The 26634-nt window shown below is 37.8% G+C and overlaps 1 protein-coding gene across 1 annotated transcript; it reads right to left on the reverse strand.

Moving 5' to 3' along the window:
* Positions 1-1678: 1678 nt before the first annotated feature.
* On the reverse strand, positions 1679-4032 carry LOC123472624. Its single transcript, XM_045174495.1, has 4 exons — positions 4002-4032; positions 3898-3910; positions 3433-3817; positions 1679-3160 (listed from the first exon to the last, which is right to left on the reverse strand). The coding sequence occupies exons 1-4, from the start codon at positions 4030-4032 to the stop codon at positions 1679-1681; spliced, it is 1911 nt and encodes a 636-aa protein (XP_045030430.1).
* Between the last annotated feature and the right edge of the window lie 22602 nt (positions 4033-26634).

The following is a 26634-nucleotide window of genomic DNA, read 5'->3' on the forward strand; positions in this document are numbered from 1 at the left end:
AAGTTGGATGCCCTCAGCAGAGGAGGGCTGGCAGACGAAGAGGCGTAAATTATCTCGGTAGGGGGCAGTGGCGTCGACACAAAGCCGCTCAACTTCAGAGAGGTGAGCACCGTAGCGAGTAAACGCAAAAGAAGAAATGTGCTGGGCAAAGATTTCAACCTGCCACCCGCTCTCAACAACATGGCTGGCCTGGATCAAAGCGTGAAGGACAGTGAGTTGACTGGCATGGTGTAAGCTGTCAGCCGAAAGTGGGCCGTTGGTCACTTTCATTACGTTATTATGACATGTGGAGATAATGCAACAGTTGAAAGAGTCGCCGCACCGAGAGGTAGCAACAAAAATTCTAAGAACAGAATCCTTAGATGGGAGTAATCTGCAAACCTCGCTTGTCAGTGTCGGATGTAAAGGAGGGGCCCATGGAGGCCAGTAGAGATTAAAGTGGCGGTGGTTAGAATCACATTTGAGCAGCGGAGTAAAGGGTGGAAGTTTGCTCGTAAGCCACTTTAGTGAAAGAGCAGAAAAGCATCCTGTTCGTCCGGAGCTGAATCGGAGATGGGTGATCTCTTGTATACGTAAATCAATCGGAAGGATATTTGTTAGAATAAAACATGCCTCCGCGGAGACAGTTTTGAAAGAGCTGGCCAATGAAAGCGCAATAGAGCGCTGGAAGGTGCGTAGCTGCTTAACGCCTTTTCTAGTGTTAAGAAAAGGGGCCCAGACGGAGCAGCCGTAAAGCAAGATAGGCTCAACCGCAGAGTGATAAAGAAATTTTAGACGCTTTTTGTCATATCCCCAGGTGGATTTCAGACCGGATCTCAGTGTAAAGAATGCACGTTTAGCTGCAGCAATTTTATTGGCAATGTGGGAGTTCCATTTGAGGCGGCAGTCAATTGTTAGACCCAGAAAGAGTGTCTCTACAGATGGGGGGATAAGCATGCCATTTATAGAGATGCTGAGATGAGACCAGTCAAAAAATCTTTTGCACATAATCATAAACACCGTTTTTGTCGCATTGAGGGAGAGTTTGCTGGTTAGACACCAGTTCGACACCTCGTCACACATGGACTGTAAATTTCGGGTGGCAATGCTAGGGTCTTTATGATATGTGGCCACATTCAGATCGTCAGCGTATCCACCAATCCGGTACGGAAATGAAAATTTGAGGCGCAGGACATCATCAACAAGAACCGACCACAGAAACGGAGAGAGGTCCCCACCTTGAGGACAGCCAAGATCAACGTGAAAGGAGGAGGACGAGCCTTCAAGCGAGAGGATGGCCGTGCGGTTGGAGAGATAGTCAAAGACTAGCTGGACCAAATATCTTGGGCAGTTGCGGACAGCAAGTGCAGAGATAATAGCAGGGTGCCAAGCAGCGTCGAATGCGCTTTTAATATCAAGAAATGCACATGCTGTGACACATTTTGCGTCTCTGCCTTCGTCACAAAAAGAAATCAAGGAGTGAGCAGCCGTTTCAGTTGATCTGCCTTGAGTGAATCCATGTTGGTTCGGGCTCAACCACTGAGAGATCGACGCATGCAAAAGAAGTCTATTTGAAATGAGCTTTTCAAGGATCTTAGCAAATGTGTTGACTAGGCTAATTGGTCGAAAGCTATTCAGAGTGTCGTAAGCGGGTTTGTTAGGTTTACCGATAATGGTCACCTTGGCAACCTTCCAACAGCTAGGAAAGTGAGAAAGAGAGAAACATGCATTCATGATGAATAGAAGCTGATCCAATTATCTGATTAGAGATTGCACAAATGATAGCAGTGGAAAGGCCATCGGCTCCAGGAGCAGATTTGAGATTCAGAGAGGCGATAGCATTAGAAAGCTCCTCCTGGGAAATTGGAGGAGAGTTGGATGGTACAACGAATGCCGTGGATGATTGTGAGAAGGAGGCCGCAAGCTCTTCGGCCTGTGCGTGGGCCTGCGTAGATGGAGTGGGGGAGGGGAAAAAATGTTCTGCACACTTTTTTAGAATTTCTGTAGGATTGGAGGAGATCGAGCCGTCAAATGAAATAGAGGATGGAAGGCTGACGTTTGATGATTTGCCTGATTTGGCCTTTAGGGCCGAGAAGAGGTCACTACTGCTAGGCTGGGAGTCACATAGCTTGTTCCAAGACGAGAGTTTGGCGTTGCGAATTTCCCTCTGATAGGTAGCTTTGTGAGCTTTGAAAGCCTGCCTGTTAGATTCTATTCGTTGGACTGACCATAATTTAAAAGCCTGTCGGGATTTGTGACGAAGTACCCAGAGTTCCTTTGTCCACCAAGGCGTTCTGCGAGTGGAGACAGGAATGTAGGTAGAATCTTTAGAGCTTTTGGCAGCAGAGGAAATGAGGGCAGAGAGCTTTACAATCATGTCATCGATAGTGGACGTAGTCGGATTAGTTTGCACTACAAGATTCATCACAGCATCTGCGACTTTTAGGCGAAATTTATCAAGGCAAATACGAGAGATGTGGGGAGTAGAATTTGGAGCTCGAGATTGAGCTTGAGCAGTGCTGCAAGCAGATGAGGGGGAGCGATTGATTTCAAAGTATATGTATGGGTGATCAGAGAAGGAAGGAATGGTAGGATAGAACCAGCGTGTGCAGGTGATAGCACTACCGGCTAGAGAGATGTCAAGGAATGAGGTGCCAGCAGGAACAAAGTCAAGATCATCCAGTTGTCGATTGAGAACACGAAGGAAATGATTAGCGATGAGTAATTCAAGTTCTGATCCTCTACTATTAGTGAGCTTGCTGTTCCAAACCTTGCTTAAAGCATTAGAGTCGACTGAGATGATGGACAGTTTCGTGAAAAGGCAGCTGAGATCAGTGCTGAACTGATCGGCAATGTTTTTAATGGAGGGTCGAAGATAAGTGGAAATGAAACGAAAGGTGCCGTGCGCAGAATGTAAATCGACTGCAGCGATATGGTTAGAGCGACTTCGATCGATTGCCCGACAAGACTTAGCAAGAGAAAGTTTAACTAAAATCGCAGCACCGTAGGCATGCTCTTGAGAGAGACAGTGGAATGCAACATAGCCTGGTGGAATGTTTATGATGGAGGGAGTCTGGTGGCCTTTGGCGAAAGGTTCTTGAATGAGAACAATGTCTAAAACGTTTTCGACAATGATTTGTGCAAGAGAAGACGAGGCAACCCTTGAGTGGCGGAGATTCACCTGTAAGCACCGAAACAGACTGTTTGTTGAACTAGGAGACACACGCATTAACTTTTCTCCATTTTTGCCCTGTATCTCGCCACCGCTTTCATTTGGGTGGGACAATATCGATCTCCAGATTGGTGGGCACCACCACAATTAACACATTTTTTGATCAGAGAATTACAGTCGCGGGTAAGGTGCGCGCCTGCGCATTTGCCACACCTTGGGTTAGGGTCACGGCAGGATGCCTGAACGTGACCATAACCTTGGCATTTAAAACAGCGACGAACCTCACGGTCTAAAAGAATTTCAACAATGCGAGCAGTAGTATTAAAAAAATCAATTTCACCTTCAGCCAGAGCGTGATCTCTGGCTACCTTGCAGTTGAATAGAATTTTTACATGGCCTTTTTGGGAGTCAGGTTTGGCGAACAGTTGGGACACAGACTCAATTTTTCCTCTCAGGCCACGATTCCTTAACATCAACTCTTCTTTAAGGCTGGGTAGATAGCTAAGATTGACAAAAAGGGCAACAGCCGGGAAAAATTTAGATGGACGTGAAACAGAGTTAAAAACATTGGTACTGTCTGGCCCGGCTTTGGATTCCAAGATGGTTTTGGCCCGATCGAGGTCAGCTGGATCAGCTAATCGGACGATGATGTTGTTGTCTTTTTGTCTGACAGAATTCAGACACAATTCAGAGAATTCACACACAATGGTCTGAAAAGAGTATTGTTGGGGTTTTTAGCGTAGTACGTTTCACTGTAGTCTACGTATTTTTTTTTAAATTTTATCTGTCGAATACTTAATGTTTAGTAAATGATTTATCATAGTTTATGTACTACCTGGGCTGTTTTTACCTTCATTTCTTTTTTGAATATCTAAGGGCATGTTCGGATTTTTCTTATTTCAGTCCTACTAGTGTCTAGTTTCATAAGCGTGTTTTCCTTCTTAGACGTTCTTTCCGTTAATGGTGAATACTTTGTTTATTGCAGTTTAGCGATAGTATTGGTTCTTTATTTAAGATCTATTATCATTTAACGAAGAAAGTAAAGACGTATACATAGCAACGACTGCATACTTAATTAAGGGTTCTTCATTAGGAAAAACTACTGAAACAATTAAGTATCATCAAATGATTCTTTTGCATTTTAAATATGCAAAAATCTGTATAAGTACGACAAAAAAAATTTTAAATGCTTAAAATATTTAAGTATCCTGCGTAGCAGACGATATTCTTTTACTTTGACAAACGTGTCCCATTGGTTTTTCAAATGGAAAATCTTTTAAATTCCCAATGTGTCGGCATTTTATTTCAAGTGAATTTCCTTTAGTTATTTTAATCATACAAAAATTCATGCACCGGCTGCACTGTAGAAAACGGCTACCATTTTTAGATAATATGGAACTAAAAATAAAAAAAAAATGTATTTTGTACACTGTATTTTATAACACTTGATTTTCACAGATGTGGTGATTAAAACTACTTCTTTTTTAAAGCATGTGTTTATCTTAGGGACCACTTCCGAAATTTATTATGCAGTTACTTATTTTTAGAAAAGCAGTTAGTTACCTAAAGTAATTAGTTATATTTAAGTGATTTCTGGATTTAACCACGCTTAGAATTTTTCGGGTGTTTATTTTGTTTATCCGCTTATACAGTCGCGGTTGAAAGTTTCTTTGTTAGTGTAGCTGAAAAACGCGCCTTTTTACTGTGTTTTGGCGGATGGTATGAGCCTATGGCAGAGGTTAAGATACCTTATTTGTTCCATTTTTTGTATCTTTTACCCTACTCCTCCGCCATATTTATTCAACTCTTCCTTTAACATCAATTAGATTATGTTGACCTTTATTATGCCGAGCGCGTTTCTGACGTTTTCTCCCGATGATATCAACGGTGCTTTGAATATTCATGCGTCAATTCCTCAGAGCATTAATAGAGAATTTCCCAGGGAAAGTGATGGCCTCTTTAATGGTTTGGTGAACCAGAGTCGCATTTAAGGAATAACCCAAGCGATCAAATTTTGCTACGAGTCCGTCTAGCGAGTGTCATGGTGGCCGCGGCCGAAATTTTCAGAATAATTTCGTAAAGTATTTTCGATTCCTTGCTTAAAACTCCATTACATTCAACTTTTAAAAAACGTGAGCTTGTGTGAACGGAAACAAAGAAATAATTGATTGCGGTGGGGCGTTCTATAGGGTTTTGTAAGAGTAGGCCAAAGGATTTTTGTACATGCATCTTCTGCACTGGGGTGGATGGCTCCAAAGTTACCACCAAAAGGTTTCATATACAAGAATTGTTTGACGATTTTTGCCACGTGTTTCGACGCCAATAAAGTAAAAGAACCTAAAGAGGTTCCACTCAGAAGAGCTGTTGTAAATAACTCTGAAATTTATTTGTTGAAGTGTGTGTTCGTGCACTAATAGAATAGCAATAAATTTGGGTAGTTACCAAGTGACTTTCCTTAAGACGTTCAGATTGACAGTACAGAACGAAAATAAGACCAAGAAACTGAAGAAATGATTAAACGAAACACAGAATTAACTTAACGGGATTGTGACAAGGTTTCGTAAAATTTCTTGGTTGAAAGTGAAAAACAAGCGTGGTTTGCACGTCAGACGAAGAGTAGCAGATGACACACGAACAATAAATTGAATAGAATGAGAGTTTAAATTGAGCTTAATTTAAGTATCAACGTTGCCAAACGGCAAAAATATTCAGACTACTTTTCTCACCACTACACCACGCAATCGATCTATTTTCAGAAGCAAGTCTGCCGGCGTTGGTGTATGTCGGAAAATAGTTAAGTAATTTAGAAACGGCCACTTTACAGTGTTGTTCAAAAGTCATGCAACTGTAAAGGTTTGCAGACTGCGTTTTTGCCAATAGACAACTCTGCATATGATGTTACAATCATGCACTTATATACCGAAGATTGAAGGTTAAGAAGGGAGGGGTTTATAATAATTTTTACTTTTGTGATAAACAGCCTAAGGGAAGGTTGCATACGTGGTGACCTTCTTGCTGGGTGGGGTTGCTGTTGCTGGGAGAGGTTGCTGCTGTCTATTACATTCCTTCCCCCCTTCGAAAAGAAGAATTTGGTCCTCCAATTTTTCTTCTTCTCCTTACTTCTTTCCGGCATGTGGCATGACAATAGTTAGATGAAAACTTGTTTTTATTTTACCTGTCACCAGCTTGACCAATTTTCTTTCCTTCGCCGTTTTCTTTGTTTGTTGGGCTATGTGTATATAGTTGGAGACACGAAATACAAGATATGTTCCCTTTACCGTTATTCATTGCCTTTAGGCTAAAAAGAGTGTTAGTTAATAAATGATTGTCTACGTTCCTTTTTTATAGGAATGCTACGACAGAATTCAATCTTTTTTTCTGCTTTCTTCTCTTTTCTTCTTTTAGTTTTTTTTACGCTCTTTTACGTCCGTCCTTCGTTTTTCTTTCTTCGTTCGTTTTTGTGTTTGCTTCTTTTGTGTCGGCATCGTAAAGAGGAAAAAAAAACATAATGGAAGTTGATTCATTTCCATTTTTGCTACGCCACCGTGGTAATTTCGATGACGTGCTGGGAAAAATGGAAGCGTTGTTGTTCTCATCGCCTTTTTGTTTTTACACTCGATTTCAACCCGAGGATATATAGTTGATAGTGCAACTTTTGCTTTTACGTTTTCCTTACTAAATAACCCATTTGCTTCTCCCTGGGCTTGTGCTTTTGGCTTCCGAAGAGTCTGGATCGACGATTACTATTACCTGTCAGTTGGTTTTCCTTTTTTAAAAATTATTATTGACAGTTTTTCTTAATGTTTTTCCTTATTTGTTTTTAGCTGGTAGCCTGGCTATGCGAGATACCGAGATCTTTATCCTCAACATCTCACTAGGCTTTTATGGTGGCTAGAATCAGGTGAGGATATTTTTTAACATACTTCACGGTCTGCAGTTTTTCTACTTGAATATCTTCTGGAAGATTTTGAACGGTTCTTCTAGGATGATGATGGAAATTCAATTTTGTTTCTGTAGTGTCTTCATTGTAGTGTTTTGCAGTGTTTCGTAATAAACTTTTGTTGGATCTTTAATTTTGTTGTTTTAAATTGGTGAATTGGAATTTTCTTCACTGTTAGAAGCTTTTCTCTTGTGGCTTCTTATATAATCCCAATCTTCGAACACATTTCTCCTTTGTCTGTCAGACGCGTAATCCCGCGGGGTATTTCCTTTGACGTCAGTTATCTCTGTATTTGGTCCGTATTCTAATAAAATACTTATTACGTTAACCTGACTATACATCGTGGCTAGGTGTAGGGCCGTATAGTTTCCTGGTTTAGTCGTCTGATTGATGTTGATGTGGGTTTTTTTTCGCATGCTGCCCTAGCGATACTGTAATTTCCATGTTTTGAATGCTCTGCACAAATAGTTAGCCACATCTTCATGCCCGTAGGCGATGGCGACCATTAATGGTGTTTCTCCTAGGTCATTATACGCGGCAAACTTGTATTTGTGATATCGCAATATCCTGATTAAGAGCTTCTTGTTTTCTGCTACCGCTCTGTGTGCGATGGTCTGGCCATCCTCTTCTATGTCTGGATCAGCTCCGTATTCTAACAGTAAATCTGTTACGTCCAGTTTTTCCGCTTTCACACTCCTATGAAGTAGTGTTTTTTCGTTAAATTTCTGGTTTAGAAATTCTGCCTATGGATTGTAATTCCATGCACCGCGGCCAAATTTCTTGATGATACATCTTCTGATTTCTTCCCTTGGTGCGTCTATCATTTCTAAGAAAATTTCTTGAAGACGTAGTCGTGTGATGGCTTGTGTTCGTTTGCAAATGGCAACTGCTCTCGCTGCGGATAAAGTTGGGTGCGTTTTCATTGCACAGTTACTACATTTAGGTAGTGTTGTTTTTAGTGTAGGATTTGGACCAAATTTGATGTTGGTGGATAAAAACCATAATCTCCGAAAAGTCCTTCCTGTTGTGTTTAACCTTCTGTTTCAATGTCTCTTTCGATCACTATGTAGATTATTTCTGGTTGCCTTTCACCGTCTTTTGCTTCACTACGTTGTACTGCGTTTCCCTGTCCCGTCCCATCACTAACGCTTCTTCGTTGATTTTCTTCACTACATTAAAACCTTCCATATTTACTTAATACTTGATTGTTCGGTGTATTAAAACAGACACTGAAAAAACAGTGTTAAAACACAATAATGGTATAGCGGAGACAATTCAAGTTTTTTTTTTTTAGATTGGTTAGTTGTTTATAGATCTAGCTTCCGTTGAGCATCTGCAAAGGTCTTCCCATGCCATTCCATAACCCACAACGTAAGAGAACGTCGGGTGTTTTCCTGTGCATTTGCGAGCTTGATCTGACTCCCAGTTTTCTTCCATAATATGGTAAATACTGCGTTGTTTCTGTGCGCTTGGTTGAGCTGGGCGTGATTGTGACGGTCTTTCCATGGTAAGAGCTGTAGGAGCCGTCATCCTAGTGAATGGTTGTTCAATTATTTCTTCTGGTGGTTGAATGTTTGAATTTGCGATCATTGAAGTAAATTCGTGTGTTTCTTCCAAATTGATTCCGTATCTTTTTAATCCCCTAGTCTGGCGAATTTTTTCCATGATTCTTGTGAAGGGGTCGCAAATGATGAATATGTTTTGGCATACGACGAATAGAATGAATCCGATAAGGATAGGATAAGAATTTTTAATAGGTCAAACCATGAAAACATGGTACAGTATCCTGCACAAAAATCCGAACACCGATTTAATTTTTTAAAGCCACCTATTGGCGGGGTAAAGGGTTTTTGTTTGTTTTTCTTTAAGAGGGAGGGTAGACGGGGTGATGGACACATAGGGCAGGGTTGGGTAAGTCTAGAAATTTTTTTTATGCCTTAAGGTATTACGCTTTAAGGCAAGTAACAGGTCGGGACATTTTTGCAACCCCCAGGGTGATGTGTTTTTTTAAAACGACAGCGAACGACAACCCAAGTTGTTCATCTTCCAATGGACTGTTGAATAAAAATTGGACATCTTGAAGAATCCAACGTCTTGTCCTGGACTTATACAATTCTCTGTAGTCGTTGCATACTGAAGTATCCAGGTTGGTATTTTGAATGCATGTAGTTAGCGTGGTTTGGAACATCTCATATAATTAGCTTAGCTATCTGCTTAGTTTTGTTATTAAATTCTAATTGAGTAAAGGTGTTAAGATTTGATGCACAAAGTGGAAAGTCTTTATTAGAAAGAGGCAGAAAACATACACGAGCGAAATACTGGCACACCTTACACTCACCTCTACTCAGCTCACTCATTGTCCCATCACTCCCTTCCGTCGGCTGTTTCTCGCAGCGCTACTTGTGGCCGAGTCATAACAGAATGATTCTAAATTACGATAATCTTTTTGTGTAAGATCTTCGTCTTTTCCATCAATTGGGATTGTGGTATATGGATGCCTACTTTGCAAATGTAACGCTATAAATGGGCATGGTATTACTTCCAAAATTATGTTCTTCTCCAAAGTGATCATAAGATATTTGACGATTTCTTGTGTTAATCTTCACGTTATTGTTAGATAAGAAATCTAATACTAAGATGCATTGTTCATTTAAGTTGTTCATATAAAAGTGATGGTTAATAATATGATTATTTTTAATAGCAAATAAAAATTCAAATTTCCCTATTGATTTAAGTTCTTGTCTCTATTCCTCTCTAAAAATTGGAGGATTCGTATTATTAACTTGTTTTAAGTTTTCATTACTTTCTAGAGTATCTTTTTTTTACTGGATACTAAACTAGTGGAGGCGCCAGGGTCCACAAAAGCTTTAATTTCCTTATTAAAAATTTTTACGGGAATACGTATCAGTTTAGGGATTTCTACTTCTACATCTGATCCTAAATTGTATGTTAGTTGGGAGTTACGTATTGGTTTTATGGTGTTTATCGGGGACCTGGGTTGTTGGTACATGCCATTTCTGTCCAACATTCTCTTGCAATATGTCCTCTTCGGTTACACTTGTAGCAGGTTATTTCTCGATTTTCAGCGGTTCGAGGATTGTTGCCAGGGTGATGTTGTTGCTGTAGATGTTGGTTTGTGTTATTGTTGAGATTCGACAAACACAAGTATCTCTCAGAGTGACCGCTAGATGGCTGGGACAGACTTCGCCCCACACCTTTCTCTTGTGGAGACGACACGGCCTCGTACTCTGGTGAATTCTTTTTTTTTACTCTCTCGCTGTCACGCTGATCGACAGCATTTTTGTTCTAATTTTTGCTTTCTAAACCGTTCTCTGAAAGAAGTTTAAAGTCACAGCCTGATTCTTTATTTTGTGCACTATTTTACACACATAATCTGGTAACTTTATATATATATATATATATATATATATATATATATTATGTGTGTCTTTCTGAAGTCATTATATGTGTGTGTCGCTGTCATGTGTGCGAGAGCATAGCCCTCACGAACAAATTCTAGAGTCACGTGTACAGGCCACCACATCTGAATAATGTGCCACGTGTATTGTGTGACTATTTGAATCAGTGTTATACCTGTCATTCTTTGCATATCTCCACATGTTGGAATGAAGTTTGTCTGCCTGTTCTCAATACAGAAGCCTTGCTCACGGTACTGATTATCCTTGTATTTTCCACAGTTATAATGCGCTTGATGTCTGTAGTTGTTAAAATTTGGTCCGTTGAAGTTTCCTTGCCGTTTGGGGTATTCGTTCCGATATGGGGGACGTTAGTAAGATGGAAATCTAGTTTGCCTGTATCCTGAAGGATTATAATTTTTTCGTCCCGACGAATTGTAATCTCTGCGATAGGGGCTGTTGTCTCTGTTTCTACTGAGACTTCTTTCTTGACTTGATTCTCGGCTGTTATGACTGTCAGCAAATCGCACTCGTGAATCGCGTGATCTTGAGAAGCGTTCACTTGAACGTGGTCTTCCTTTTTCGTATTGGTCTGTTACAGCTATGGTAACGTCGTTCTCCTGTGAGGATCCGCGTTTCGTATTAGTACATTTTAATTCTGACAGAGCTTCTGTTAATTTTTGCTCAAGTAATTGGATTTTATCGTCTTTTTTTTCGTGATGCGTTATCCCTGCTATGACAGCTGATATCTCCTTGTCGTCTCTAGCTTCTTTTCTGTTTAGAATTTTTTCAGAAAAGAAAAGTTGTTTACATAATGCGTCAAAGTCTTTTGTGTTTTCTGGCATTCGTAGATAAAGTTCTGCTTTATACTTCGATAGTAATCCTTGCAGTAGGATTTTGCTTTTTCTGTGGTCCCTCATCTTTTTCACTTTGTTTAGTAACTGACCTTCAATAATAGTTTGGGTATGATCAGCCCTTTCTTCTTTACTAGCGATGGTATTATAAAGATTGCTTAACCTTGATACGAAAGCTATGCAGTTTTCTTCCGTATTTTTTAGTTAGTTTTGAAAGTTTTTTGTCTAGCTTAGCTAAGCCGTATGTGTCATGAAATCTTGTTATTAGTGCTTCTTTCCAATCCTGGTAAGTTAGATCATCGCCTTCCTTCTCAGCGTAGTTTCCATGCCATTCAAAGGCTTCGCCTTTCAATCGATCAGAGAAGAAACGTATTTTTTTATTTTCATCCCATTCCTTGTTTCCTGCTACGTGCTCGGCACCTCGTAGCTACTCTGTTATTAGTTTGTCAGTGCTTTTCCCTTTGAAGATTGGGATTGCCTTTTGGTCTTCTCTGAAGAAAAGCACTCCTAGGGCCTTCACTATTGGTTGAGTGAAGTACCTGTTCACTTTCTTTGCGTCTTCGTCGTCCTGCTCAGTTGCTTGAATATCGTCATCCTTGGGATTTTTTTGGAGGTGTTCGCGAACGTCTTCTGCGTTGTGTTTTTCGAAATGTCCTCGTCATCATGGGCTGCGCCCATGTCGACCTTCTTTTTTAGTTATTGATTTTCTTGCTCCAAATAGATGATAGTCTTGTTTAGGTGTTCTATTCGTTGGTTTGTTCTATTTCCAGCTCGTAGTGGAGTGACTTGTCTCCACTGTCTGTCGGCAAGATCAGCTCGTTTATATCACCCACTAGTTTAGTTATTTCTCCGTGTAACACGTCCTCGTGTAACATTGAGTCGTTGTAGTCTTCAGTCTCGATGAATTTAACTTGAAGTTTTTTGTATTCTTTCACTCGGCTTTCTAGAAATGTTATTTGACTTTCTTGTCCTCGTACCCGATTTTGGAGTTCTTCTTCAAAATTCTTGTTCTTCGAAGTAAAATCTATTATTATCTGGTTTTCTGCAGTGTTGAGTTTGGTCTTCTCACCTTCAAGTTTGTTGATTATTTTTTGCCCTTCGGTCTCGACAGCTGCGTTGTTTTCCTCTTTTCTTTTGAGAAGGTTCAGAATTGGTTCTCGGTTGCTAAGGTGGTTTCAAGGCTTCTAGCTTGCCGATTCGGGAGTTGGCTTTTTCGAGGGAGTTCTTCAGATCCTTGTTGTTTTCTTGAAGTTGCTCTAATGAACTGCTTAAAGTGTATTTGGAATTTTTTGCCTTCTTTTTGTTATTCTCCAATTGTTTTTGCACGTTTGAAAGTTCAAATTTTAGGGTAGATATCTGCTTTTTATCTTCAATTAGTGCAATTACTGACTCTTTCTGCGATACACTGATGGTACTGAACAAATTTTCTTTTTCTTTTCCATGCAATGCGTGTAGCTGTTGGAGTAAACTATCGAGTGTTCTGGGGTTCCCACCTTGTGCGGTTGTATCGTCTTTGAGTGGTTTAGTAGCATTTGCAATGGTTTCTGCTGTTACGCCATCTGTTACTTTTTTGTTGTTCCACAAGATAGTAAGTGCAAAAATGCAGCGAATTTTTCGTCACCTGACTTGCTTCTTGCTTCTGTGTTTGTAATTGTTAGATTTTTTCAGTTGTTGAGATTGTCTGTTATGATTTACTTCTTTCCAAGTCTTGTTTAAATTCTAAGTCTATTAAGGTCTTCCAATGGTCCAAAAATTGTTCTCGATGGTGACTAATGTTTGTGTATTGGTCGGTTAAATTAGATTCTTGTAGTACGGGGTATAAAGGTAGTAGTGTGTTCTCGTTGATAGCAGTCTTTTATACAGGTGAACAAAACGGCATTCACTTACCTCGATGGGGTTCCGATGTCGGTTGCTTGAAGACTTGTTGATAGAAGCGTAGAACACTTGCAACCGGCAAATGAAGTACAGATCAGATACTTTTCTTCCAGAGTCTCGTTGTTTGTCTCGTTGGGACCTCCAAATGTAAAGGTTTCCAGACTGTGTATTTGCCAATAGACAACTTTGCATATGATGTTACAAAAATGCACTTATATACCGAAAATTGAAGGTTAAGAAGGGAGAGGTTTACAATAATTTTTACTTTTGTGATAAACAGCTAGCCTAAGGGAAGGTTGCATACGTGACGACCCTCTTGCTGAGTGGGGTTGCTGTTGCTGGGAGGGGTTGCTGCTGTCTATTGCACAAATCATGCAGAGTCGTCGGATTTTCAGAAGGACGTTGAAAGAGTTGTATCTTGTTGTAATATTCATCCTTATACTGATATTTTCATAAGCCGAATCTCGGACGTAAGCAGTGTCGATTGGCAAAACCGCAATTGCTCAAGAACCGTACGGTATGTACGGAATTATGAATCTCTAAGTGTCAACGTGACAAATAACACTACGTGGTGCTTGACGTTATCCGTCATCCAGATGAGAACAGCATCAATCCGGCGAACAATACCAACAGCCAACCCCTGTACTTGATCGCCGAATTATAATCTGGGAGTTAGAGCACCCTCGGATTCTTTCTATTTCAAACGAATTTCGAGCTTGAACTGAAGACATCGTGATAATGAACGAGTAACTGGATGTGAGTTCTTCTCGTACGATCGTACTTGAGAGGCCTAAATACATGCTCAATTGGTTGCAAACGCTTCCTAACGATCAATTAATGGAAATTATCCGGTCGTTACCTGAACGTAATGGTACGTCAAATTCAATCGACTACCAGCGGTGTTGTTGGGCTGCAATACTGGCACATGTTCTGGGCAGTGGTATCAAGACAAAAGGGATTCTTTATTCTCTGCTGAGGTATATGACTAAATCACCCGTTGAAATTACGCAGTCTCTTTTCCTCTTCAAAAACGTACGATTTTCAATGGATCATCACTCTTCGCAAGCCGACGGCGTCCTTAAGAGTGAGAGTCCTGTCACACTTTTCTTTATACAAGTTGCTAACAAAATGAATGGCTGTGTTGAAATGTCAGCGATGATGATAAGTCTCGCGTTACTAGGTGCTCCAAAAGAGTTATCCTAATGCCAGTTTTATTACCTTCTCACCAGTGCAGCTATTGATTTTGTACTTAACCATTCGTTGTATAAAAAGGAAGATGGATATCGTACGGATGAAGAAGAGTTTGGACCAGTGAGAAAATTCAATGTAGAAGACTCCGTAGCAGAAATTCATTTCTGCACTGTGTATGGTATGCACGAAGAAGATGGAGACGGTTCACCGGGGACTGATTTACGGACCACCGTCGATGAACATTCTATAGATATTGAAGACGACGAAGAGATTGATCCATTGTTCATTGACCATTCATCGAATTTGAATTAATTAAACTCACTGGGTACATCCTATTGGTGAAAGCTAAAAAAAGACCAGTGTTGGTGACGCAACACGATTCTTACTAATACCGAGACGAAAATTTGCGGGAGTTTAGTCTGTACGAATATGCTGCTCTAATAGATATTGTCACCATGCGTGGATGCAAAGGTAAGGTCAGTGAGCTGACTATTATAACTCATCATAGCTATGTTGTACTACCAAGGAGATTGAAATCAGCTTTGATATTTCTTTCATGTAGCATATGTTTGATTGGCAGGTGGAGAAGTTAGCAGCTACCGAATGTTCCCTATCGAGTCATACATGCACATACAGTGGCAATGGTCGGCAGAAGAACGGTCTTTTTCGATTTGCCCTCAGATATTTCGGGAAATATTCTTTGGACCGTTCATAACATAATTTTCTTCATGAACTTCAGCACTCAATAATACACATGATTCTCCTGATATATATACGAAAATAAACAATGACAAAAGTAAAAACTAATTGGAAGAATCAATCTTACCAAAGTTACCAAGAGCGAATTTTTCAGCATCAATCAAAATCAACTATGTCCTGGTTGTCCTTTGTAATGTTACGGGGGTTTTCGAGGGATTGGAAAGCAGAAGTGATTTTTGTCCCCTCTGAGTTAAAAAATTGCCAAAGAAAGAATACAAAATATATAGTTTTGTAGCTAGTTATCTAAGCTACACAAAAATATTTTTTTAGACCTAGGAAAGTCTCGTTTCAACAGTGAAATTAAAATCACGATATCTCAGTATCTGGAATGCATATTTCAATGAAATTTTTTTTCAATTATACAGTAAACTGTATTCTACATTTTTTAAGATATTTTAGAACTTCTCGTACAAACTAATTATTATTTAATGAATTCTTCAAATTTTCTAAATTATAGCTTCAGAACACAGCACTGATAAAAGAAAACGATTGCTAGTATGAAGGTGAAATGTTTAAAAGAAAATTTCTTGCATGTTTAGCTATGCATCATAATTATTATATATGTCAGTAATTAAATTTTACAATTTTCTTAAATATTAAACTAATTTGTTTAATTCCGAAACTTTACGGCAAAAATTGGACCAATCAATGGGTGTTCTATGAGCTAAAAAAAAAACAAAATAGTATAGAATAGTATAGTATAGTATAAAATAGTATAGTATAGTATAGTATAATATAGTATAAAATAGTATAGTATAAGTTAGTATAGTATAATATGGTATAGTATAGTATAGTATACTACAGTATAGTTTAGTATAGTATAATCAAATTCGGTATACCATATAATTTAAAGTACAGAATAAGACATAAAGTACAGAAATGTCGCAATAAAAATAAAGTAAATACTACAATCACTTTATCATCTAAATAACCAATTGAATATACTGAATACTAAACATATAATATTAAATATACATCCAACAACTAGATTTGAACCTAAATCCTTTTTCTTAGTAATCCAGTGCTATACAATTGAGTTAGTAGAGTTACGACTTCATATAAATATTTTGCAATATCTATATACGTTAATACCTATTTAATAGATATTACCAATTAATGACGGCAACATTGCATTCCTACCTTTGGCAACATTGGAATTCTAGCAGAGCATTTATTCAGTTTACAAGTAGATACAAATCAGTTCAGTATACTTGGTTCTCTGAATTCAGTAAAAGTATAGTAACAATACAGTATATTTGGTCGGGTAAAATAGACTTTATCCAGACCTTATACTGCTACGGTTTCCTTTTTTTATTTAGTCGTTCTGCTTGCCAACAGGCTGATACACTTATCTCTTGTGCTGAACGTAAAAAATCTCTTCTTCACAAATCCTTTTTCTGTGTCTTGAAACTGTTTTGACATATTGAATTCTGTGTTTTAAAGCTACTCCACGCCTCTCAATCGTATGTCGATTTCATTCATCTTCTTCGTGTTTTTATCCGAGTCCATTGGACTCGGTAATTACATTTTATGTTTAATCCCTGTTCTGTAACATGAAGACTACATGTTGGAACAGATCAGTTCCTGTGTTAATACAGAAGCCTAGTTGAATTGCCATCTCATTCGTATCCTTGTCTTTTTCCAACAATTACCCTAACTTGTGTACATGCCACTAATATTACCAATGATGAAATGGGTATTAATACTAGAGTTGGTGGAAGAATAGTCCCAGTCTTCATGACAGTTTCCTAGAAAATAAAAATAATTGGTGTTTCATTCTAAATCTATTGTAATGGAGACAACTAAGTTTAACTTACCCTTTGTTACAATGTGAGACTTCAACCTGGCTATTGGATTCTTCTAGGGGTTCTATAACTTCACTTTTTCCAACTTCATAGTCTAGATGGAAATCATTATTAAAATAAATATTTGAACGTCGTGCACAGTTGTGTGGAGAAAGCCCATATGGTAATTGCCATTTCGCCACATCACTTGCTTGATGGGAGCATTTTTCGATTCATAATGAAAACACCAGCAAAATCGAGGAGGTCCAAAGTTTCGAATTTGTTCCGCAAAATGGATTAAGGAATGCAATTTTGCGGTAAAGAACAAACTATTTGTTTTTGGATAAAGGATTACTTGGTTAAGATTATTAATGGGGATATTATACTCAAGAATTTTTAGGTCGCTCTTGGTAGAATTGTACGATGTTAAACAAGAAACAATTCGCAAATGTAAAAGAAAATAGGCAAAATAGGGGTTAATGTCGCTAGAAACATTTTTCAAGCAATACAATACCGAGAAACAGATGCCATCTCCAAAAAGGAAAATGATAATTTATTGAAATTTGTCATTTCATTTTTTTCAAGAGGGGTGAAACAGTGAACTCATGGGTAGCTACTTTTCAAACTTGCAATTTTGTAGTTGAATCATCCAAATCAAGCAAAATGGTTGTATCTGACATCAGTTTATGCAAAAGTGATGACACTACCAGATTTAGAATGCCCTCATAAACAACATGCGTCAAGTCTTGTACAAAACACTTTTTTGGATCGTTGAAGTAGTCGAGCATTGCGAGGCAACTTTCTCTATTAATCTTACATTTGATTCACAATGCGTCTCGTGCAGCTTTTGGCTGATTTACATCTTTAATTGGTTCTACTTGAATCGAATTGGAATGTTTTTCCCTAATAACACAATCTACGTGATGGTTATGGATCTTATCTAGGCCTGCCTTGTTAATCATAAAGGTCCTGCACGGTAGGTTGGCAAATCCAACACCTTCCTTAAAACCACCAAGGAAGCTAGATGCCGGCAAATCACCACGAAAATTAACTAAAATTCCGAACCACTTCCGTTTTTCGTTCCTTGCAGTAAGATCGACAGCGTTATACAACAATTTCAAAACAGCTGTAAATGGTCCTATAAAAGTAATAACCCCCTTCCTTTTTATCAAGTCTGAGCTAAACATTCCAAGTAACTGAATATTTTTTTAAGACGACCTGAATTGAGCAAGAACATTTAAGAGCATCCAGTAAAAAATTTTAACTTTTTGTTTCCCTCTTTTACTACCCAGTAGGTTTGCCAGTTCCACAACATCCATACAAACTTGTAAACTGAGAACTTTGCCAACAAATAAACGATTTTGCTTTACTAAATTATAGGAGGGCTTCAACAGTACTATAAAATTTTTGTCATAGCAGTAATAGAATTCCAGCGTCCCATTCTACATCAGACATAGGTACCATTTTGGAAAATTGATCATCCATCTGGTTACCATCCAGCTGCTGTAAATTGGCTTGAACTTCAGTCATCTTCATTTTGCCCAGCAAGATCTGGCATGAATTCCACAATAGCTGAAGAAACTTCTTCCATAAACAATGAACTGAGTTGTCTTCCCCTGCTGTAGATGTTACAGAGAGAGTTATTAGTTGTTAAAAATATACGGACAATTACAATATAGTTTCAAAAGGTATTTTTACCATTAGTAAGACTGGGAAAACTAGGCAATAGATTATTGTGTACTGTTGATTCATGGAGTTTGTTCCAGTGGCGACGAAATGAAACATATTTACTATAATGGAAATTATATCCACAATATTTACAAGCTGCTCTGAAAATAGCAGCTGGTGAATAAAATTTCATATGATAAAAAAAAATCATTGGATTTTTACTTGAAACATAAAACCGACACCTTGAGCACCTTAAAATATTAACCATTTAAAACACCAAGGTTATATACACGTTTGTCAAAGTTAAAGTGTCTGCTTTACACGAAACTTAAATATTTTAAGCACTTAAAAGCTTTTTGTCGTACTTAAATTTTTTTCCCAATAAAATCGATAGGTTAGGTACGAAAATTTGTTACAGTTGAGAAAGCAAAATTTTAAGTATCCCTTTTAAGAATTAATATCATTTATCATTTAATATTAATATCATTTTATGATACTTAATTTTTTCAGTAGCTTTCCTCTACTGGAAGACCCTTAATTAAGTATGCAGTTGCTGCAAAAGTATCTTTAACATGGCCATAAATACAATTGTTATTACGTCCAAATTTAAAGAGACATTCCCGAAAATAGGCCACACATATCGGAAGTTGAATTCCATGCAGAAAGTCGTAATAAACAAGTATGCTAAAGGAGTTTACATGGAGAGTCAGTCCAGTGTCACCTAAACCTCCTGTGGTGAACATACACAGAGGACCGGGCACTGGCAAATCTTTCGTCATTAATGCATAGCCGAAATTGCAAAGGTACTCGAAGTGCACATTATCATAATGTCACTGACGGGCACCGCTGCCAGTAACTTGCCACGAGGTCAAACAGTTCACTATGCCACATACCTGTTGACATGCCTACCACGGGACTGTTGGATCCACTACCTAGAGAACAATGTGACCTCATTCAAGACGAACTAAAAACAGATCGTCTGGGAATAATGATCATCGACGAGATTGATCCAGGATTGTTTGGACGAATAGATCATCGTCTACGGGATATCATTGTCTACCCTTCCCAAAGACGGCTAAAATGTATTTTCCAAGAAAGCATTGATCTAAGATGGCTGAGAATACAGAGAATTTGAATAAAATCTAAAGCTCTTTTGTTTCATTGATTTAACACAAAGGGGAGGGTGGGGCTAGTTGGTTAAATTTTTTTATTTTCTCCTCTTGTTTCTTTAGGTTTTCATATTTCGACATCCCACACCATATAAAATAAAGTTCAGATAACCAGCTTTCTCTTTTTTTTATTTGATCTATGTTAAAGAGTTTATATCGAAATAAACGTCCAAAAAGTTAAAAAATTTTTGTCAACATGCCCCTCTAACGGTGTAACTTTGCAGTGGTAGCGATGTAAGAAGGCCACATGCATTTCAAATAGGAACTTGAGTCAAACCCAGCCAAAAATCCTAAACACTTATTTGTGTGTTTTCGGGTGTTAAAACACATGGCTATATTGGGAAACTTAGTGATCCAATAAATTGTGTATTTAATCATACTGAAGCTTAAAGATATATTACCAAATGAAAGTCATGATAAATTGGGTCCCATCCACAGTATATACTACGTTTATTTAATAGTGATCCAATAAATTGTGTATTTAATCGTAATTAAGCTCGAACAAATAATACCAAATGAAAATCATGATAAATTGGGTCCCATCCAGAGTACATAGTACGTTTATTATGAAAAATTTCGTATTTATGTGCCATCATAGTATACTAATTAAACTTGTCGAATAAATCCCATTTGTTGGTGATTAATTGTATAGTACTATCGATTTATGATTGCGGGAATGTAATACCTACTAAATCATTGGTTTTTAAATGATAATTAATTGCCACTTTAATTGGAATGTGTGACACGTTCAAGAAGTTGTATGAAATCATGTGAATTTTATTGAGCGAACAATTATTGTCAATCAATAAATATTCACGTTATCATTAGTTCCTTTATTCATTTTGTATCGATGAGTGGTTTTCCAACAACACAAAGCTTCTGCTTTTTGCTGTTGAGCGTTGCTGTATTAACTTTTCTGAAAAAAGTCACCTTTTGTTCCTTTTCTGCTTTCGTGTAATTGAAGTGTTGGATAGTCGCATCTAAAATTCGTTTACATACAATTATAGGTTTGAATTGTTGGGAAAAAATTATGCTCACCAATGATCTGGGCTAATTTCTTTTCGTCCATCGACTCCTTTCCAGTGAGGTTGGCACCCATTGTGTGGGTTGCAAGGTACTCCTCTGAGTACAGGAGTCTTAATGCACTAGCCACGAAGTGACTGTCGGTTTTCCTTGATTTTGATGGTCTGAGATCGATTACCTGTTGCGTAATTGGAAATCGAGCCGGACGAGTTTCATCTGAATCATGGAATTCTGTAGTACCATTTAATTTCACCTAATAAAGCCCCTTGGGCGCCTTCGGGATTTAAGGTTAGTTTTAATTGTTATAGTTGCTTTTTTCCAATTTTGTTTACATAATAAATAGTGACATCTAGTTTTTTAATTTTTTATTAGAAAAAAGTACTAAGGTGCCATCTGTTTTCCAAATTTTGAAGCACCCCAAACAGTACAAAATGGCTGATTGTTGACTTTGTTATATACTGTAACAGATTCACTGGGTTTAAGGGATGTATTCAGTCATAGACAGTTTACACGACACACACACACAGCATTACACAGTAACAGCAATGACAGCACTAACAACTAGTCTGAATCACTAAATTGGACTGCCCTTCTGGCCGGCCATAGACAGGCTTTTGAGTCCTCTGACATCCGGCCAAGTGGCAAAGTCCATTGACATCGCACATTTGCATGTCTTAGCATCCGGCGCTAAGCGACAAAGTACATTGGCGCTACAATACGAAAAAAAGATTCTAGTTGTCACAAAGTTTAACAATTAAGACAATAAAATGGCGTGCATTATCATTTGTTACCTTTGTCATAATTTAAATCTATAAATTTCAGCTTAAAAATATCGTTAAAGCCGTTTTTTCGCTTTCTTTCATTCTTATTGGTGGACAAAAATTCCAATAAAGCTTTTCGGGTCCCTATCTGGAGGAGGAGCCTATTGTAAGTTGTGCTGCGTTAAAGGTCCCTAAACCTTCGGTAATTTAGTAAACTAAATCCCTCAGGAATAAAATCTTGTCAATAAACGATTAATTATGAAAGTATGCGATTTATTGGGAACTTAAACAATTAATTATATTCGATTTTTGGCTGGGAATGTTGATGTTGCAAACAAACAACAATCACATTACAATAAAGGAAAATTCAATTGTTTTTTTTAGTAGGAAACTCAGAAATAAATTCTGATAGCTAACATAAAGATAATTTTCTTTAAATAGAAAAAATTATAGGTAATTCAGACAAAGTTTTTACAGGTGAGCATTGTAGAAAGTTATATACACTTAGGAAGTGCCCAATTTTGGCCTTTTATATGCATCGTTAACCAAAAGTCATATCTAGCAAAAATTTGACTTACAATTCACTAACATTTTGACAGGTAATGTACTATACCTATGCATTATATACTGTCGACATGATTCATGTTGCCAAGTATTAACTTGCCCCAACCCAGAGTGTATTCAAATAATATTTATTACTCATTGATAATCGATTACAATAAATCCGTTGTTACCGATCAATAGAGGACAAAATTTTCTGTAGTATTAATATTTTTTAAACTTATATGCAAACCACGTAAAGATATAATTGATGAATAACAAACCCGCAACAATTGTGGATTTCACGCAAAATACTTCGTTATTTTCAATTCACTAAACTATTTGCGATAAAGCTATAAAATTTTACACAAATGTGCACACGATAAACATCTTTGACTACAAAATATTTCAATAAAATGTTTTACACAAATTTCTCTAAATTAAGAATTGTCCCCTTGCTCTTCTGCCCACTAGCCCCACTCTCCCCTATTCTTGCAATACCCGCTGCTTATATTTTTGTGCGTTTGCCAAAAGCCGACGTAAATTACTTTAAAGATTGCGCAATAGTAGAGGGAGATGAAGTAATTACTATACCATCCAAGAGTAGTAACACAAAATGTAAGGTCCGGCTACCAATAGCAGGTAAGAGCAACATTTGGCTGAGTTGCAGACCTCATGCAGTTGAATTCGGTTTCAGCATTACTGTTCACAAACTACAGGTACAAACTTGAGATAAATTTATTCTCGATCTCAACCCCGTCTATTCAAAAGGTTTTCCTTCAGAAATACCTGATAGAAAACCTGCCAGAGGTAAACAAAAATATTATATCTCTCGGGACTCTTAATTTCAAATATTTCAGAATCGGGCAATGAAGGCCAGGGGAAAAAATCCAGAAATTTTTCTAGCAAAAACGAAAAAAACGAAGCCTGCATCTTGGGTTTCATTGCTCATTCCAATGTCTCTAGCATTTGTGTCTTGTATATGAGTTTACACTTCTACATATAAACAGGATCAAATATACTTGTATTTAATGTGAATACACTGTGATACCATTAATTTAAACTTCTATATGTAAGCAGGATAAAATCTACAGGTGTGATTCATCAGTTTTATATGAGTGAAGGCTATATCTACACTTTTACATGAAAACAGGAATAAAGAGGAACAAATATACTTGTATTCAATGTGAATACTCTGTGATACCATGATGCCATGATGGGGAAAGCAATTTCAAATACTAGCAGATAACGATTCCTTTTGTTTCTATACAAGAACTATTTAATTAATACTGAATTTTGATGAATGGTGTCTCCACACCTTGGAACTGCATTTTTTAAAATGAAACCATTGTCTGCGTTCCAACAGCCTTAAGAGACCGTTCACTTTTGCATCCCTCAAACAACCATCAATTCTTTGCGTTATTAACAGCTCCATTGACTACGTTATAACACACTTAAGAGACTGTCCCCTCTTGCATCGATCAAACAACCACCATTCATTGGGTTCTTGACAGCTCCATTGACTGTGTTTCAACCCTCTTGAGAGACATTTCTTGCATCATTCCAACAACCACCAGTTCCTTGTGTTCTTAACAGCTCCATTGACTGTGTTCAAATAGTCTTGAGAGTCTGTCCCTTTTCCATCAATCATGAAACCATATAATTTATCCTGAATTTGAAAAGGTGTCTCAACACATTGGAATTGCAATCTTAGGTTGGTGACGTTCTTGACGGTAACAATGACTGCGTTCAAAAATTTTTTGAGTGACCGTTTCCTATTGCTTCCTTGAAACATTAACCATTTCATTGGGTACTTTGCACCTCCATTGACTGCGTTCCAACACCGTTAAGAGACCATTCCCTTGTTGCATCAATAATACAACTGAATTTCTTCTGAATTTGTAAAATGGTCCCAACAAACACCTTGGAATTGCAGTTTTTCTGGTTGCTGAAATTTGTTATAGTGATGTTGACTATGTTTCAAATGTAAGGAACGGTCAGCCGCGTTCCTTAAATCCCTTTCTCCTTTCCCACACTTAAAACCCTTTTCTCCTCTTCCGCCGATAGGTCATCTACAGCCTTCATTCTCCCTTCTACCTGGCCTTCAAACGTGTGAATTCTCCACAAAGGTGTTACATTTACCCGCAAAATATTAATTCCCTTTGCGACATCAACCATAAGTTACCTTGCTCCTTCGTATAAATGTTGCCCTTTTCCCCGATTTTCAGTCAGTCTTGTGTCAGTCTTGTGTCAGTCTTGTGTCACTCATGTTTCAGTCGCTTTTCGTTCATCTTCGAGTCTCTTTGCAGTCTTTGTCAGTAAGTCTCTTTTAATCGGACTCGTCTTGTTAATTGTTATCTCGGTCTTTGAAAAAAACTTTGTGCAACAATAAACGCATCATCATCACACACAACTACTCCCCATATTCAATATTAAAAGTAAGGAAAAGTAGAAAACCATTTCCCATCCTTACACAAAAATGTGATAGTCCGTTTCCTTTTGCATTCATCAAACAAAAATCTTTTTAGAACGCAGTCTTTCTGGGTGTGACATTGACAGCAGAATGGGATGTGTTCCACTATTTTGAGAGACTGTTCCCCTTTTTTTTCCCCCTAAACATAAACCATTTCACTGTGTTCTTGACATCAATCTGTGTTCTAAAAATTTTATAGACCCTTTCCTTTTGCATTCCTCAAACAACCACCATTACATTGTGTTCTTGACTGCTCTATTGACTGCGTTCCAACACCCTAAGGAGACCGCAAAAAACTATAAAACAACTTTTTTGGAGACCGTTACCTTTAACATCCCTCAAACGACCACCAATTCATTGTGCTCTTAAAAGCTCCATTGACTGCGTCCCAACACCCTTAAGAGACTGTTCCCTTTTGCATCATTCCAACAACCACCAATTCATTGCGTTCTTAACAGCTCCATTGACTGCGTTCCAACACCCTTAAGAGACTGTTCCCTTTTGCGTTATTCCAACAACCACTAATTCATTGTGTTCTTAACAGCTTCATTGACTGCGTTCCAATAGTCTTGAGAGTCCGTCCTTTTTTGCATCAATTCTGAAAAAAATAATTTATACTGAATTTGGAACGGTGTCTCAACACCTTGGAACTGCAGTCTTTTGGTTGGTGACATTCTTGACAGTAGCAATGACTGCGTTCAAAGAATTTAAGAGACCATTTCCTTCTGCTTCCTTGAAACATTAACCATTTTATTGGGTACTTTGCACCTACATTGCCTATGTTCCAACACCCTTAAGTTCCAAATAAAATCAATCTGACCAATAAGGAGCACGGGCATGGCCTTGGGGGCAGTTCCCATTTGCGTTAAGCCGTGAATTTTCGAATCTTATTTGATATTCAAAGCCACATTTACCCTACGTTTGCACACCTCCTTGCCATTTACAATAGCAACCGATGGTGGAGGATTCAGCAACGGGAATGGAAAAGATAGCGCGCATAAACACCTAAAGGGTGCAGTAAGAAAACCAAATTCATGTTGTGCGAGTATTAACAGACACCGATGAGTTGTGTCATCATCATTAGGGCTAGGATTAACCGTTTTCACCTTCCCTATCAACGGCTGGCAGGTAGTAGTAGTTGGAGAGATGGAAAACGACGGAAAAGTGACGGGCATTGGAAAGGCACTAAAACTGTAAGTCGACTAATTTCCAGCAGACAATAAAAATATAAGTAGACTAACGTCCAGCAGACAGTAAAAGTAAAAATAGACTAACGTCAAGCAGACACTTAATCCTAGAATTGACCTATTACCGTCCTGGGATGGGCTGCCATATACTAGTACTTCTACATCAAATAAGGATAAAATATGGTAGTATTCAATGTGATTCATGGGTTTTATATGAGCGCAGGGTATATCTATACTTCTAGATATAAACCGGATAAATTATACTTGCATTCAATGTGAATACACTGTGATACCATAAGTTTCTACTTCTACATGTAAAAAGGATAAAATATACTTATATTCAAACTAAATACACTGTCATATCGAGTTTATACTTCTACATGTAAAGAGGATGAAATATACTTTTATTTGTATATTGTATTGTTATATATTGTATTGTTACTTTTACTGTATTCAATGTGATTCATTTGTGTTATATGAGCCAATGATATATCTACACTTCTACATGTAAACAGGATCAAATATACTTTTATTCAAGGTAAATACAATGTGATACAATGAGTTTATACTTTGATATGTAAACAGGATCAAATATACTTGAATTCAATGTGATTCATGAGATTGATATGAACCCATGTTGTATCTTTACTTCTACATGTAAACAGGATTAAATATACTTGAATTCAATGTGAATACACTTTGATACCATGAGTCTTATGAGTTCCACGCAATATCTTTACTTCTACATGTAAATAAGATGAAATAAAATTGTATTCAATGTGAATACACTAAGATACAATCAGTTTTTACTTCTACATGTAAAGAAGAATTATACCTGTATCC

Source organism: Daphnia magna, linkage group LG5 (assembly GCF_020631705.1).
Source record: "Daphnia magna isolate NIES linkage group LG5, ASM2063170v1.1, whole genome shotgun sequence".
Lineage (NCBI taxonomy): Eukaryota > Metazoa > Arthropoda > Branchiopoda > Diplostraca > Daphniidae > Daphnia > Daphnia magna.